Below are 16768 nucleotides of genomic sequence, written 5' to 3' on the forward strand. Positions count from 1 at the left end.
CTCCTTTTTCACAGATTAGTTGACCAGAGGTGTGTGGGTTTATCTCTGGGCTTTCTGTCCTGTTCCATTGATCTATATTTCTGTTTTTGTGTCAGTGCCATATTGTCTTGATTACTGTAGCTTTGTAGTATAGTATGAGGTGAGGGAGTATGATTCCTCCAGTTTTTTCCCCTCAAGATTGCTTTGGCTATTCAGGGTCTTTTGTGTCTCCATACAAATTTTAAGATTTTTTGTTCTAGTTCTGTAAAAAAATGCCATTGGTAATTTGATAGGGATTGCATTGAATCTGTAGCTTGCTTTGAGTAATATAGTCATTTTCACAATATTGATTCTTCCAATCCAAGAACATGGTATATCTCTCCATCTGTTTGTGTCATCTTTGATTTCTTTCATCAGTGTCTGATAGTTTTCTGAGTACAGGTCTTGTACCTCCTTAGGTAGGTTTATTCCTAGGTATTTTATTCTTTTTGTGGCAGTGGTGAATGGGAGTGTTTCATTAATTTCTGTTTCAGATCTTTTGTTGTTAACATATAGGAATGCAAGAGATTTCTGTGCATTAGTTTTGTATCCTGAAACTTTACCAAATTTATTGATTAGCTCTAGTAGTTTTCTGGTGGCATCTTTAGGATTATCTATATATAGTATCATCTCATCTGCAAACAGTGACAGTCTTACTACTTCTTTTCCAATTTGCATTCCTTTTATTTCTTTTTCTTTTACTGCCGTGGCTAGGACTTTCAAAACTATGTTGAATAATACTGGTGAGAGTGAATATCCTTGTCTTCTTCCTGATCTTAGAGGAAATGCTTTCAGTTTTTCACCGTTGAGAATGATGTTGGCTGTGGGTTTGTCATATATGGCCTTTATTATGTTGAGGTAGGTTCCCTCTATGCCCACTTTCTGGAGAGTTTTTATCATAAATGGGTGTTGAATTTTGTCAAAAGCTTTTTCTGCATCTATTGAGATGATCATATGGTTTTTTTTTTTTTTTTGGTTGTGTTAACTTTTTTTTTTTTTTAATATTTATTTATTTATTTATGGCTGTGTTGGGTCTTCGTTTTTGTGCGAGGGCTTTCTCTAGTTGTGGCAAGTGGGGACCACTCTTCATCGCGGTGCGCGGGCCTCTCACCATCGCGGCCTCTCTCGTTGCGGAGCACAGGCTCCAGACGCGCAGGCTCAGTAATTGTGGCCCACGGGCCCAGCTGCTCCGTGGCATGTGGGATCTTCCCAGACCAGGGCTCGAACCCGTGTCCCCTGCATTGGCAGGCAGATTCTCAACCACTGCGCCACCAGCGAAGCCCCGATCATATGGTTTTTATTCTTCATTTTGTTAATATGGTGTATCACATTGATTGATTTGCATATATCAAAGAATCCTTGCATCCCTGGGATAAATCCCACTTGATCGTGGTGTATGATCCTTTTAATGTGTTGTTGGATTCTGTTTGCTAGTATTTTGTTGAGGATTCTTGCATCTATGTTCATCAGTGATATTGGTCTGTAATTTTTTTTGTAGTATCTTTGTCTTGTTTTGGTATCAGGGTGATGGTGGCCTCATAGAATGAGTTTGGGAGTGTTCCTTCCTCTGCAGTTGTTTTGGAAGAGTTGAGAAGGATGAGTGTTAGCTCTTCTCTGAATGTTTGAGAGAATTCACCTGTTAAATCATCTGGTCCTGGACTTTTGTGTGTTTGAAGTTTTTTCACCAGAGTTTCAGTTTCAGTGCTTGTGTGATTGATCAGTTCATATTTTCTATTTCTTCCTCGTTCAGTCTTGGAAGGTTATACCTTTCTAAGAATTCGTCTGTTTCTTCCAGGTTGTCCATTTTATTGGCATAGATTGCTTATAGTAGTCTCTTATGATGCTTTGTATTTCTGTGCTGTCTGTTGTAATTTCTCCTTTTTCATTTCTAATTTTATTGATTTGAGTCCAGTTAAAAGTTTATCAATTTTGTTTATCTTCTCAAAGAACCAGCTTTTAGGTTTATTGATCTTTGCTATTGTTTTCTTTGTTTCTATTTCATTTATTTCTGCTCTGATCTTTATGATTTCCTTCCTTCTACTAACTTTGGGTTTTGTTTGTTCTTCTTTCTCTGGTTCCTTTAAGTGTAAGGTTAGATTGTATATTTGAGATTTTTCTTGTTTCTCGAGGTAGGATTATATTGCTATAAAGTTCCCTCTTAGAACTGGTTTTGCTGCATCCCATAGGTTTTGGATCATTGTGTTTTCATTGTCATTTGTCTCTAGGTATTTTTTGATTTCCTCAGTGATCTCTTGGTTATTTAGTAACGTATTGTTTAGCCTCCATGAGTTTGTGTTTTTTACGTTTTTTTCCCTGTAATTTATTTCTAATCTCATAGTGTTGTGGTTTGAAAAGATGCTTGATATGATTTCAGTGTTCTTAATTTACCGAGACTTGATTTGTAACCCAAGATGTGATCTATCCTGGAGAATGTTCCACGTGCACTTGCGAAGGAAGTGTAATCTGCTTTTTTTGGATGGAATGTCCTATAAATATCAATTAAGTCCATCTGGCCTAATGTGTCATTTAAAGCTTGTGTTTCCTTATTTATTGTCATTTTGGATGACTTGTCCATTGGGAAAGTGGAGTGTTGAAGTCCCCTACTATTATTTTGTTACTGTCAGTTTCCCCTTTTATAGCTGTTAGTGTTTGACTTACATATTGAGGTGCTCCTATGTTGGGTGCATAAATATTTACAATTGTTATATCTTCTTCTTGGATTGATCCCTTGATCATTATGCAGTGTCCTTCCTTGTCTCTTTTAGTAGTCTTTATTTTAAAGTCTATTTTTTCTTTTATGAGTATTGCTTTCTTTTGATTTCCATTTGGATGGAATATCTTTTTCCATCCCCTTACTTTCAGTCTGTGTGTATCCCTATGTATGAAGTGGGTCTCTTGTACACAGCATATATATGGGTCTTGTGTTTGTATCCATTCAGGGAGCCTGTGTCTTTTGGTTGGAGCATTTAATCCATTCACATTTAAGGTAATTATCCATATGTATGTTCCTGTTACCATTTTCTTAATTGTTTTGGGTTTATTTTTGTAGGTCCTTTTCTTCTCTTGTGTTTCCCACTTAGAGAAGTTCCTTTAGCATTTGTTGTAGAGCTGCTTTGGTGGTGCTGAATTCTCTTAGGTTTTGCTTGTTTGTAAAGCTTTTGATTTCTCTTTCGAATCTGAATGAGATCCTTGCTGGGTAGAGTAATCTTGGTTTTAGGTTCTTCCCTTTCATCACTTTAAATATATCTTGCCAGTCCCTTCTGGCTTGTGGAGTTTCTGCTGAGAAATCAGCTGTTAATCTTATTGGAGTTGTACGTTATTTGTCATTTTTCCCTTGTTGCTTTTAATAATTTTTTTTGTCTTTAATTTTTGTCAGTTTGCTTACTGTGTGTCTTGGTGTGTTTCTGCTTGGGTTTATCCTGCCTGGGACTCTCTGCACTTCCTGGACTTGGGTGACTCTTTCCTTTCGAATGTTAGGGAAGTTTTCGACTATAACCTCTTGAAATATTTTCTCGGATCCTTTCTCCCTCTCTTCTCTTCCTGGGACCCCTATGTTGCGAATGTTGGTGTGTTTAATGTTGTCCCAGGGGTCTCTTAGACTGTCTTCATTTCTTTTCATTCTTTTTTCTTTATTCTCTTCTGTGGCAGTAAATTCTCCCATTCTGTCTTCCAGGTCACTTATCCATTCTTCTGCTTCAGTTATTCTACTATTGATTCCTTCTAGTGTATTTTTCATTTCAGTTGTTGTAGTGTTCATCTCTGTTTGTTTGTTCTTTAATTCTTCTAGGTGTTTGTTCTTTAATTCTTCTGGGTCTTTGTTAAACATTTCTTGCATCTTCTCGATATTTGCCTCCATTATTTTTCTGAGGTCCTGGATCATTTTTACTATCATTATTCTGAATTCTTTTTCTGAAAGGTTGCCTATATCTACTTCATTTAGTTGTTTTTCTGGGGTTTTATCTTGTTCCTTTATGTGGTACATAGTCTTGTCACTTTTCATTTTGTGTATCTTACTGTGAATGTGGTTTTCATTCCACAGGCTGCAGGATTGTAGTTCTTCTTGCTCCTGCTCTCTGCCCTCTGGTGGATCAGGATATCCAAGAGGCTTGTGCAAGCTTCCTGCTGGGAGGGCCTGGTGGTGGGAAGAGCTTGGTGTTGCTCTGGTGGGCAGAGCTCAGTAAAACTTTAATCTACTTTTCTGCTGATGGGTGGTGCTCTGTTCCCTCCCTGTCAGTTGTTTGGCCTGAGGTGACCCAGCTCTTGAGGCTACCCAGCTCTTTGGTGGGGCTAATTGGGGATTCTGGGAGGGCTCATGCCAGGGAGTGCTTCCCAGAACTTCTGCTGCCAGTGTCCTTGTCCCTGTGGTAAGCCACAGCCACCCTGCTCCTATGCATATGTCCTCCAACACTAGCAGGTAGGTCTGGTTGTCTCCCATGGGGTCAATTCTCCTTCCCCCTGGGTAGTGATGCGCACACTGTTTTGTCTGTGCCCTCCAAGAGTGGAATCTCTGTTTTACCCAGTTCTGTCGAAGTCCTGCAATCAAATCCCACTAGCTTTTAAAGTCTGATTCTCTGGGAATTCCTCCTCCCATTGCCAGACCTCCAGGTTGGGGAGCCTGATGTGGGGCTGAGAACCTTCACTCCAGTGGGTGGACTTCTGAGGTATACTTGTTCTTCTGTTTGTGAATCACCCACCCAGCAGTTATGGGATTTGACTTTATTGTGATTGCACCCCTCCTACTGTCTCATTGGGTGTTCTCCTTTTCTTTGGATGTTGGGTATCTTTTTATGATTTTCAGTGTCTTTCTGTGAATGATTGCCCAGCAGGCAGTTGTGATTCCGGTACTCTCGCAAGAGGGAGTTGTTCCATACAAACTTCAGGATTCCTATTTCTGTGAAAAATGCTATTGGAATTTTGATAGGGATTGCCGTAAATCTGTAGATGGCTTTTGGGTAGTATAGTATAATATTAACTTTTTTCATACATGAACGTGTCTTCTATTTGTTTTTTTCTTCAGTGTTTCTCATTTTTGTCATATAGATTTCAGTGTATAGATCTTTCACCTCCCTGGTTAACTTTATTCCTGAGTATTTTATTGTTTTTGATACTGTTGTAAATGGGCTTGTTTTCTTTATTTCTTTTTCAGATGGTTCATTGTTAGTATACAGAAATGCAACTGGTTTTTGTTTTTTGATGATATATCTTGAAACTACTGAAATCATTTGTTAGTGCTAATAAATTTTTGGTGAAGTCTTCAGGATTTTCTATCAATGTATATAAGATGAGATCATCTGCAAACGAAGATAGTTTTACGTCTTCATTTCCAATTTAGATGCCTTTTATTTCTTTTTCCTGTCTAATTGTTCTGGCTGGGACTTCCAGTAGTATGTTGAATAAAAGTGATGAGAGTGGACATCCTTGTCTTGCTCCTGATCTTAGAGGAAAAGCTTTTTTCAACCTTTCACCCTTGAGTATGTTGTTAGCTGTGGGCTTGTTATATATGGCCTTTTTTATGTTGAGGTGTAATCCTTCTATTCCTAGTTTGTTGAGAATTTTTATCATGAAAGATGTTGAATTTAGGTAAATGCTTTTTGTGCATCTATTGAGACAATCATGATTTTTTTTTAATAGTTTTTATTTATTTATTTTTAATTTTTGGTTGCGTTGAGTCTTCGATTCTGTGCGAGGGCTTTCTCTAGTTGCGGCAAGTGGGGGCCACTCTTCATCGCGGTGCGCGGGCCTCTTGCTATTGTGGACTCTCTTGTTGCGGAGCACAGGCTCCAGACGCACAGGCTCAGCAATTGTGGCTCACGGGCCTAGTTGCTCCGCGGCATGTGGGATCTTCCCAAACTAGGGCTTGAACCTGTGTCCCCTGCATTGGCAGGCAGATTCTCAACCACTGCGCCACCAGGGAAGCCCCCGAGACAATCATGATTTTTATCTTTCATTCCATTAATGAGGTGTATTACAATTTTTGATTTCTTTATATTGAGCCATGCTTGCATTTCAGTGATAAATCCCAGTTGATTATGGTGTATGGGTCAATGATACTTTAAAAAAAATTTTTTTTTAAAAATTTTTTGTCTGCGCTGCACAGCATGTGGGATCTTAGTTCCCTAACTAGGGATCGAAGCTGCACCGCCTGCATTGGAAGGGCAGAGTCTTAACCTCTAGACTGCCAGGGAAGTCCTGATGTATGATACTTTTAATGTGATTTTGAATTTGATTTGCTAGTATTTTCTTGATAATTTTTGCCTCTATATTCATCAGAAATGTTGGCTTGTAGTTTTCTTTTCCTGTAGTATCCTTACCTGGCCTTGGTGTGAGGGTAATGCTTACCGCAGAAAATGAGTTTAATTCTTCTTGAAACATTTGGTAAACATTTAAAGCCTGAGAAGCTATTTGGTCCTAGGCTTTTTTGTTGTTGTTACTGTTGGGAGGTGTTTTATTTAATCTCCTTGCTCATTATTGTTCTATTCAGATTTTCTCTTTTCATGATTCAGTCTTAGTCAGTTATATGTTCCTAGGAATTTATTCTAGGTTGTCTAATTTGTGGGTGTATAATTGTTCATAGTAGTCTCTTATGACTCTTTATGTTTCTGTGGTATCAGTTGTAATGTCTTCTCTTTTATTTATAATTTTATAATCTTAAGTCTAGCGAAAGGTTTGTCAATTTTGTTAATCTTTTCAAAAAACCAGCTTTTTATTTTTTTTGATCTTTCCTGTTATTTTCCTGTTCTCTATTTTATTCATTTCTGCTGTGATCTTTATCATCTTCTTTTTGCCAACTTTGGGCTTTGTTTCTCTTTTCTAGTTCCTCAATGTGTAAATTTAGGTGGTTTATTTGAGATCTTTCTTTTTTTCTTAATGTAGGCATTGATTGCTATGAACTTCCCACTGAGAACTGCTTTTGCTGCATCCCATGTGTCTTGTTTCCATTTTCACTTGTCTGAAGTTATTTTTTGATTTTTTTTCTTTGATGCTCTGGTTGTCCAGGAGTGTGTTATTTAATTTCCACATGTTTGTGAAATTTTCAGTTTTTCTCCTGTCAATTTCTGTTTTCATACCACTGTGGGCAGGAAAGATACTTGGTATGATTTCATTCTTTTAATGTTTGGTAACACTTGTTTTGTGATCTAACATGATTTATCCTGGAGAATGTTCTGTGTTCACTTGAGAAGAATGTTCTGCTGTTGTTGGATGGAATGTTCTGTATGTAGATTCATTTGATCTCAAGTTTAATACAAGTCTAATGTTTCCTTATTGATTTTCTGTTGGTATGATTTATCCATTGTTTAAAGTGGGGTGTTGAAGTTTGCTACTATTATACTGTTCTCTCTTTTTTCCTTCAGACCTGATATAGTCATTCTTTTTAATTTTAGACATTCTAATAAATATTTAGCAATAGCGATATGTGGTTTTAATTCCTTGTGCTATCTATTTTTACATACAGTCATCCCTCCATATCCACAGGTTCCACATCTGTGGATATCGAGGGTCGACTGTATTTCTCTATTTTATATAAGGTACTTGAGCATCTACAGACTTTGGCATTCGTCAGGGAGTCCTGAAACCCATCCTAATGGATACCAAGGGAATATGGTATTCATCTGTATCCCTCAAACTTCCTAAGCTTAATAGTTCCAGTCCCTTTTTTTAAGATTCTGTAGGATATTCTATATAAATAATCATGTCATCTGAGAATAAAGATAGGTTTACTTCTTTTCCTGTCCGGTTTCCTTTTATTTCTTTTTCTTGTCTTACTGTGCTGTCTAGTACCCTAGACAGTGTTGAACAGAAGTGGTGAGAGCAGACATCCCTGTCTTGTTCTGATCTTAGAGGGAAGGCATCCAGTCTTTCATTATGAAGTATGATGGTTTTTTAACAGATGTTCATTGTCCGGTTGAAAAAGTTCCATTCTGCTTTGCTGAGAGCTCTTTTTATGAATTGTTGTTGGATTTTTTTCAAATGTCTATTCTGCATTTATTGCAGTGATCATATGATTTTCTTTTTTAGTTTGTTAATATCATGGGTTACATTGATTAATATTTGAGTGTCAAACCATTCTTGCATTTTCCTTGAGTCATGATGTATTATCTATTCTCATATATTGTTTTATTCAATTTGCTAAAATTCTGTTTTAGAGTTTTTGTGTGTACATTAAGGATATTGGTCCATAGTTTTCTTGTATCAATGAGTTGGTAAGTATACTGTTCTTTCTAATTTTCTAAAAGACTTGGTAGAGAATTTTCATCTTTTATTTTTTAAAAATACTTGGCAAAATTCACCAGCAAAGCAGTCTGGGCCTGGAGTTTTCTTTGTTGAAAATTCTAACTACAGTTTGTTAATAAAAATGGACAATGTGTTGAATAAATTTTTTTTAGTATGTGTGTTTCAGGGATTTTGTTAACTCCCCAAGTTGTTGAATTTATTTGATAAAGTTGTCCACAGTGTTCTTTTATATGTTTAAATATTTGTAGAATGTGTAATGATGTCACTGCTTTCATTCCTGATGTTGGTAATAAGTTCCCCCACCCCTTCTTTTTCTTGATTAGTCTGAGTAGAGGTTCATTAACTTTGTCTTTTCAACGCACCAGTTTCTGGTTTTATCAGTTTTCTGTGTTTTCCTGTTTTCTTTTTCATTGATTTCTGCTCTTATATTCATTATTTCCAGTCTTATTTTGACTTTTGATTTCATTGGTCTTCTTGTTATACCTTTTTGAGTGGAAGTGGAAGTCATTGTTATGGGACCTTTATCCTTCTAATATAGGTGTTTTTGTGCTATAAATTTCCTTCTAAGCACTATGTTAGCTGCAACCCCAAAATTGAGATATGTTGTGCTTTTATTGTCATTCAGTTAAAAATACTTTGTAATTTATTTTGTGGTTTCTTTTTTGACTATCTGCTATTTTATAGTTTTCAAATATTTCTTTGTGTTAATGATTTCTAATTTAATTCCATTTTGGACAGAGAACATATTTTATGGGACTTGAAGTCTTTTGAATATATTGAGATTTGTTTTATGGCTCATAGTAAATATCTTCTGTATTGGTAAAATATTTCATGTGTACTTAAAAAGAATGTATATTCTGCTGTTTTTGGTTGTTTCAGATGTGATAGTAAATCTGGTCCTAGTTACTCCACCTTGATTGAAAGTGGAAGTCAGTAATTCCTTCTTTTTTAAAAAATTTAGATATAGTTCACATTCCATAAAATTCATCTGTTTTAAGTGTTCAGTGCAGTGCCTTTTTACTATATTCATAAAGTTGTATAGCTGTCACTGCTATCTAATTCCAGTATATTTTCACCATCCAAGAGAAAGTCCATACCAATTATCAGTCACTCCCATTCCCCCTCCACCAAGCTCTTGGCAGTCGCTAATCTGCTTTCTGTCTCTGTTGATAAGCTTATTCTGTACTTTTTATGTAAATGAACCATATAATGTGTGGCCTTTCAGACTGGCTTTCACTTAGCGTAGTTTTTTAAGGTTCATACATGTTGCAGCATGTATCATTATTTCTTTTTATGGCTGAATAATACTTCATTGTATGGATATTTTGTTATGAGCAAATGGGTTAGTCACATTTTGTTTATTCATTATTTGGTGAATATTTGAAATGCTTCCCTTTTTGGCTGTTATGAATAATGCAGCTATGAACTTGAGTGTAGAAGTTTTTCTGTGACATGTTTTCAGTTCTCTTGGGTATACATTTTGTTGTGGAATTGCTGGCTCTTAGGGTAACTCTGTTTCAGTTTTTGACCATACTGCCAAACTGCTTTCCAAATAGCTGTACTATGTTGCATTCCTACCAGAAATGTATCAAGGTTCTAATTTCTTGACATTCTCTCTAATCCTTCTTACATTCTATGTTTTCTTTTTCTTAAATTATTATAGCCATCTTAACGACTTGAAGTGGTAATTCATTGTGGCTTTAGTTTTCATGAAGATTGAGACCTGTGTTTCCTTCTAAGAGCTTTAAAGTTTTGGCTCTTACATTTAAATCTTTGATCATTTTCAGTTAATTTTTGTGTATGATGTGAAGTAGGGATCCAAATTCCTTCTTTTGCTTGTGTATATCCAGGTGTCCTAGCACCATTTGTTGAAACGATTATTCTTTCTCCATTGAATGGTCTTGGACCCCTTGTCAAGAATTACCTGACCATAAATTTATGGGTTATTTCTGGACTCAATTCCATTCCATTGATTGATATGTCTATGATCATGACAGTACCACACAGCCTTGGTTACTGCAGCTCTGTAGTAAGTTTTTCTAATTCCTTTTTAGGTGACTTGGTTTTATGTCTCTGGATATAAAATGGACTAATTAAAATAAATTTAAATAAAACTTAAGAAAGACTCATATTTCATTGTGAAGTTATAGAACATAGTGCTTGCCAAATGGCACTCAGTATGTATTTTCACTAAGTAAACTGGTAAATACTATTTACCATAGACATAACGTTATTAGTGATATAAATTTTGAACCGTCAGCTAAGTGAAGATGGCATACTTATTTTACTTTCAGTCTGCTTAAATTTCTTTTTTGCTTTCTTTTTAGGTTAATACGATCTGTTGGAATGAGACTGGAGAATATATTTTATCGGGCTCAGATGACACCAAGTTAGTAATTAGTAATCCTTACAGCAGAAAGGTAAAGTGGTTTTAAAAATCTATAACTTAATGAGAGAAAAAAAAAATCAAGAAGCTAGAAATCAAGAAATAGTGAATAATCATGGAGTGGGTATTTGTAAAGAATATCCTTATTTTTCTAAAGTTATATAATTTGGAAGTTATCACATGCAAGTTCCTTAGTTTCTTTAAGAAAACATTAGATTTCATTCAGCCTTTTGACTCTAGAAAATTTAAATATGCTTCATTTTATGAATGTGGATAAAATTGCCAAAAGTGACATTATCTCAATAAGCCATTCTTTGGGGGAAAAATGTGATTTTTTTAATTTTATGCTCACAGAATCTAATCTTCAGCCAAGCAGTTTAAGAAACTGAATTTTATCAGTTTACAAACAGTGGCTAGGTTCTAATGAAATGCTTCATAACATCCAATTCAGTAAACTGGGATATCATATTGAGTTTTAATTTGGATTATGTTCTGATTTTTATTGGCCCTTCTTCTGACTTTATATGTATAAGAGTAAGTATACAAATATTTTTATATGAGTGAGAATACTGTAGATTGGCAGACTGAAGTCATATTTAATATTAGCAATCTTACAGAATAAATTGTTCATGTATTTTTTGTTTTTCTACATTTAAATAGATAAGATATTTAAATAAATGTTTGTGGTTCTTCAGCCTAAAAAAAGGTTTGTATGGAGGCTATCCTTGATTAAAGGACAGATCATAGTTTTATTTCAGAGATAGCTTTACTTAATCGTCCTGACTTAGCAGAGGGAAACTTGATGTTTCAGAATCCTGCTTGTCTTAGCTCTTCAATTACTCAGAGAACCTTCCTGGAATAATGTATATGTGGAATGCTTTTTGATCATCACTATTAGAATTTTAATGTTTATAATATTTAAATCACTCATCTAGATACCAATGGAATAATTTTTTTGTTTTGAAAAGATGCAGAGCTTTACTCTTTTTAAAAAAAAATTTATTTATTTATTTATTTATTTGGCTGCATCAGGTCTTAGTTGCGGCACGTGGGATCTTTCGTTGTGGCGTGTGGCTCTTCATTGTGGTGCATGGGCTTCTCTAATTGCGGTGTGCAGGCTTCTCTTCAGTTGTGTACGGGCTCCAGAGCACGTGGGCTCAGTAGTTGTGGCGCATGGGCTCTCTAGTTGTGGCGCACAGGCTCTAGAGTGCATGGGCTCAGTAGTTGCGGCATGCAGGCTTAGTTATCCTGCAGCATGTGGGATCTTAGTTCCCCAACCAGGGATCGAACCCATGTTCTCTGCATTGGAAGGCAGATTCTTAACCACTGGACCACCAGGGAAGTCCCAGTGCTTTACTCTTTCTTATAAAAACTGTTGTAAAATACACATTACGTAAAATTAAGCATATTAACCGTTTTTAAGAGTTCAGTTCACCGACATTAAGTACATTCATATTGTTGTGATACCATCACCATCATCTAGCTGCAAAACTCTTCTCATCTTGCAAAACTGAAACTCTATACTCAGTAAGCAGTAACCCTTCATTCTTCCCTCCCCCAGCCCCTGACAACCACTGTTCTACTTCCTATCTCTATGAATTTGTCTACTCCAGGTACCTCATGTAAGTGTTTATATACAGTATTTGTCCTTTTGTGACTGGCTTATTTTACTTAGAATAAGGTCCTTAAGGTTCATCGATGTGCAGCATGTGTCAGTATTTCCTTTCTTTTTAAGGCTGACAAATATTCCATTGTATGTATATATCACGTTTTGTTCAGCCTTTCATCTGTCAGCGAACACTTGGGTTATTTCCACCTTTTGGCTATTGTGAATAAAGCTGCTTTGAGCATAGCTGTACAAATATCTCTCCAAGTCCCTGCCTTCAGTTATTTTGTGAACATCCCCATTGGAATAATTTTTAAAAGATCTTGTTTTTCCTTTATTTGCTTATTTTAAAAAAATGATAATCACTTTGATGTATGGTTCCCAGTAGAATATGTATATTTGAAAAGTGATTACTCTTCTTTTTCAGTTTGAGAAATGATTAATCAGATAATACTTTAAAAGATTTTGAGTATAACAAGACTTTATAGTTTTCACATAGTGGTTTTAATAGATCCAAATTTGCTGTCATATAGGAATATTTTTTGTTTTAAAACACTGATGATTCACTACATAGGAAAATAAAGTTTTTTGATCTTGAGTCAGATATTATCTGTTCCTATAGTTTTACTCTTTTTTAAAATCCTGTGAGTTCATGGAAAGATTAATTTATTGCATATAAAAGTTTTTTTAAAAAATTTTTATTTATTTATTTATTTATGGCTGAGTTGGGTCTTCATTTCTGTGCAAGGGCTTTCTCTAGTTGTGGCAAGCGGGGGCCGCTCTTCATCACGGTGCACGGGCCTCTCACTATTGCAGCCTCTCTTGTTGTGGAGCACAGGCTCCAGACGCTCAGGCTCAGTAATTGTGGCTCACGGGCCCAGTTGCTCCGCGGCATGTGGGATCTTCCCAGACCAGAGCTCGAACCTGTGTCGCCTGCATTGGCAGGCAGATTCTCAACCACTGCGCCACCAGGGAAGCCCCCTTATAAAAGTTTTGATACTTTTTAAAAATAGATTTAATTGTTCCTCATTAATGGCATCATGTCTTAGTTATATATATCATAGATCTCAAATACATAAAAAAGAGAAGCTTCTTTTTTCAAAAATTACAGGCTAGTTTATTTGGACCAATCCTCCCACTGAAATCAACTCAAAAATGCTTGATTAAAAACTTTAAAAATTATCCTAAAAGTAAATAACTGTCTTGATAGTAAGGAATTATCAGTCCAAAATGGAAGGGAAAAAGTGAATCCAGAGAAGTGAGCGTGATAGCCACTTTTGCCCTGAAGATGTTTGTCAGTCTTAGCATATCTAAACTTTAGTTTTGGTGGCCTTGAAGGTCAAGGTAAATAGAAACAAAGCTCAGGATCCCAGTCAAGTTTGGATTCCTATAAGAGACTTTGCACAATATTCTGGGACCCCCAAAGGGCCTCCTCCTCAAGGTATAGATGAAACAGAAGGAAGTTAGCCCTCAGGTAGCCTTGGAGCATCTTCTGTAAAAGAAATCCTGAGTATATGCAAAATTTTTCTTGATTTGGCTTCATTCAGCTACCTTTAGTTCTCAGAGCATAAAATGTTGTTTCTTCTGTGCTTTGCTTCTACTTTTCTCTCTTTGTGGGATGTTCTGCTGTCCCATGCACCTCCTACCTACTTGGCAAGTTTAATTTCATCCTTCAAGCTTCAGCTCTTATCTGTGCTATATCTCTAGTTTACGAAGGCAGATGCAGGCATTCCGTCCTCTATGTTCTCGTATTTTATGGATAACTCAATTATTATGTTTGTTTGCATGTTGCTCACCATTAGACTATAACTTCTTTGGGACAATGACCATTTCTTTTTCCTTTTTGTTTCCTCAACACTTAGTAAATTTCCTGTCATGTAGTAGGTGCCCAATAAATATTAGTAAAAGAAAGGCAAGAAGTTTCTGTATTCAATGCCTTAGACAAGGGTAGGCATGGGTTGGGGGAGGGGTGATTTTTACTAAGAGATTGAAGAGCTAGTATCTTCTATCTAGATACTCCTGGACCAAGCATGAAGTTTTGAAAGTGTTGTATATAACGTGATGCAGGAGGGAAGAGATACCTGCTTGGCCAGCTAGATTAGTCAGAGTAACCTGATGATCAGCAAAGTGATAGACATTACAGCTAGTTCACTTTCACATTTATTACTAATTGAAGTTAACAATATGTTTTGTTCATTTTAGATTAAGTTACTCTGCCAACTTACACCTCTGTAGGCCATTATTCTGAGATGTTTTCTGAAAAAGTATTATAATGCATTAATCCAAGGAAAGCACAAATAAGAAAATAAATCTAGCTTTCAAAAATTGTAACTGTTTGCAGCTGCACATCTATTTTTTTTAAATCGACTTTACTGCTATTTATCTCCAGTAGCGTTCATATCTGTATTGGTTGTATTGATTCCATTTCAACAATTAAAAACAAATTCCGACCTTTGGTGAAATTACTAACTGTATATAGATGAGTACTAGTTCTTCCAACAATTATCTATTAATAAATTAGGGAAAGAAGCAGTACAAAATGAAGTTAACATGATTATGCAGGGGTCAGGTAGTAGGTTTGATAGGCTAGATTAAGGAGTTTACTTTTTAGTGTAATTGAAATAGCTGATCACTAGAGTATTTTAAACATGGAAGTGATATGATTTGTCTTTTTAAAAGTTAGCTGTGGTTGCTTTTTGGAGAGTAGAGTTTGAGTAAGATCAGAAACTAGGAGATAGGAGGCCATTGATGTAATCCAGAGACTGAGATGAAAATCTCTGAGATTGTAGTTGAGAACAGATGATGGTTGAGGCAGAGATAATGGCATTAAAGGTGGTGAGAAGTAATTTGAAATGTATCTTGGACATGGATTTGCTGGTGGATTTTATATAGTGGATGAGGGAAAGAGAAATGAAGGATGATTCCTTAGTTTTTGACTTGATCAACTGTGTGGGTGGATATTGACGTTATTAAGATGGGGAATACAAGGAAAAAGGAGTAAGTTTGGAGAGAGACATCTGAAATCAAGAGATTTGTTCAGAGGGAAAGGACTTCAGTTTTTTGCTAATTACTTTAATGGTTACTCTGATTACTTTAATAAAGAAATTTCTTTCAATTTTTGAGTGATAACATGTTAATGTATTGAATGAGGTTCCTCCTTTTGTTTCTGGAGCTATACATAAACCTGTTGAGTGGAGATAAATCAAATTGTTAAGAATAATGTCTGCTGAATGTGACTAAAGCAAAGTCAAAGGCCTATCAGACTAAGAAACTACGTACATTGTATGTAGTGACTTATATATACTTAGATACTTGGTAAACCATGCTGAAATATTTGGCAGCATTAAAGGCTATGATTCTATCTTGTTTAAAGGCTTTACATTAATTATTCTCTGTGTTATTTCTTGTACCTTAATTGACCAGATCTCAGTGTCTTATACTTGGAGAGAGGAATGAAAAATTTTAAAACATTTAACAGTTTTTATTCTCCGTTGGCTTTGGTTGATGTAGGTGCAAATTCTCTCCCCTTTTTTTATTTGACCCTAATTAAATGTGCATTAATAAGACTTACAGTAGAGTACTGTATGGTACTCAGCAAATCCTTATTTTGTTCATGACCCTAGGTCTTAGATAAAATGAGGTGACTTAAATACTTAAAGTGGTCAAGGTAAGTAGCTGCTAATATTTATACCAGATCTGTGTTCTGATTTGCTGTTGTACTCTCAGTTATGAATTTGTCAGTGTTATACAGTAAATACTCACTTAAAACCAAACCAGAAATAAAGTTGAAATATCTTTTCCTGAATTTGTTTTAAGATTTTAAAACTGATGAAAAAGTTGAAAGAACAGTACAATGAACATCCACAAATAGATTGTTTAAAAAAGTATTTTAGAGTAAGTTGGAAGCATTATGCACTTCATTCATGAATACTTTGACATCTGTCTACTAAGAACAAGAACATTATCCTGTATAGCTATAATGCAGTTACCATGGTCAAGATATGTAATATTGAATATAGAGTTGATCCTCATTACTTACAGATTCCATATTTGCAAATTCACCTACTCATTACATTTATTTTTAACCCCAAAATCAATACTTCCAGTGTTTTCCTGGTCATTTATGGCCATGTACATGTACAGAGTGGCAAAAAATTTGAGTTGCCCAGCACATACATCAATACTCACATTCCCAGGTGAGATCAAACAAAGTGACACTCAGACTGCATGTTTCAAATTGAATACTGTAAGCATACTGTATTGTATCCTTTTTGTGATATATTTAGTGTCACAGGTTTTGCATTTTTGTGCTTTTTGTTAGTGATTTCAGTGTTTAAGTGGTCCCCAGGTATCGTGCTGAAGTACTATCTGGTATTCCTAAGTACAGGAAGCCTGGGATGTGCTTTATGGAGAAAATATGTTAGATAAGCTTCATTTAGGCATGAGTTATAGTGCTGTTGGCCATAAGTTCAGTGTTAATGAATCAACAATATATATCAAATAAAGTGTCTTTAAACAGAAACACA

At 35.7% G+C, this 16768-nt stretch overlaps 1 protein-coding gene across 7 annotated transcripts in view; it reads left to right on the forward strand.

Moving 5' to 3' along the window:
* The window catches only part of DCAF6 (DDB1 and CUL4 associated factor 6), a 168834-nt gene that overhangs the window by 31155 nt on the left and 120911 nt on the right, over positions 1 to 16768 (forward strand). For all 7 annotated transcript variants that reach the window (XM_007172465.3, XM_007172467.3, XM_007172468.3 and 4 more), the window contains exon 3: positions 10578 to 10670. In XM_007172465.3, coding sequence (XP_007172527.1) covers positions 10578 to 10670 — 93 coding nt within the window. The remainder of the gene's footprint in view (positions 1 to 10577; positions 10671 to 16768) is intronic.

Source organism: Balaenoptera acutorostrata, chromosome 1 (genome assembly GCF_949987535.1).
Source record: "Balaenoptera acutorostrata chromosome 1, mBalAcu1.1, whole genome shotgun sequence".
In the NCBI taxonomy this organism is placed as follows: domain Eukaryota; kingdom Metazoa; phylum Chordata; class Mammalia; order Artiodactyla; family Balaenopteridae; genus Balaenoptera; species Balaenoptera acutorostrata.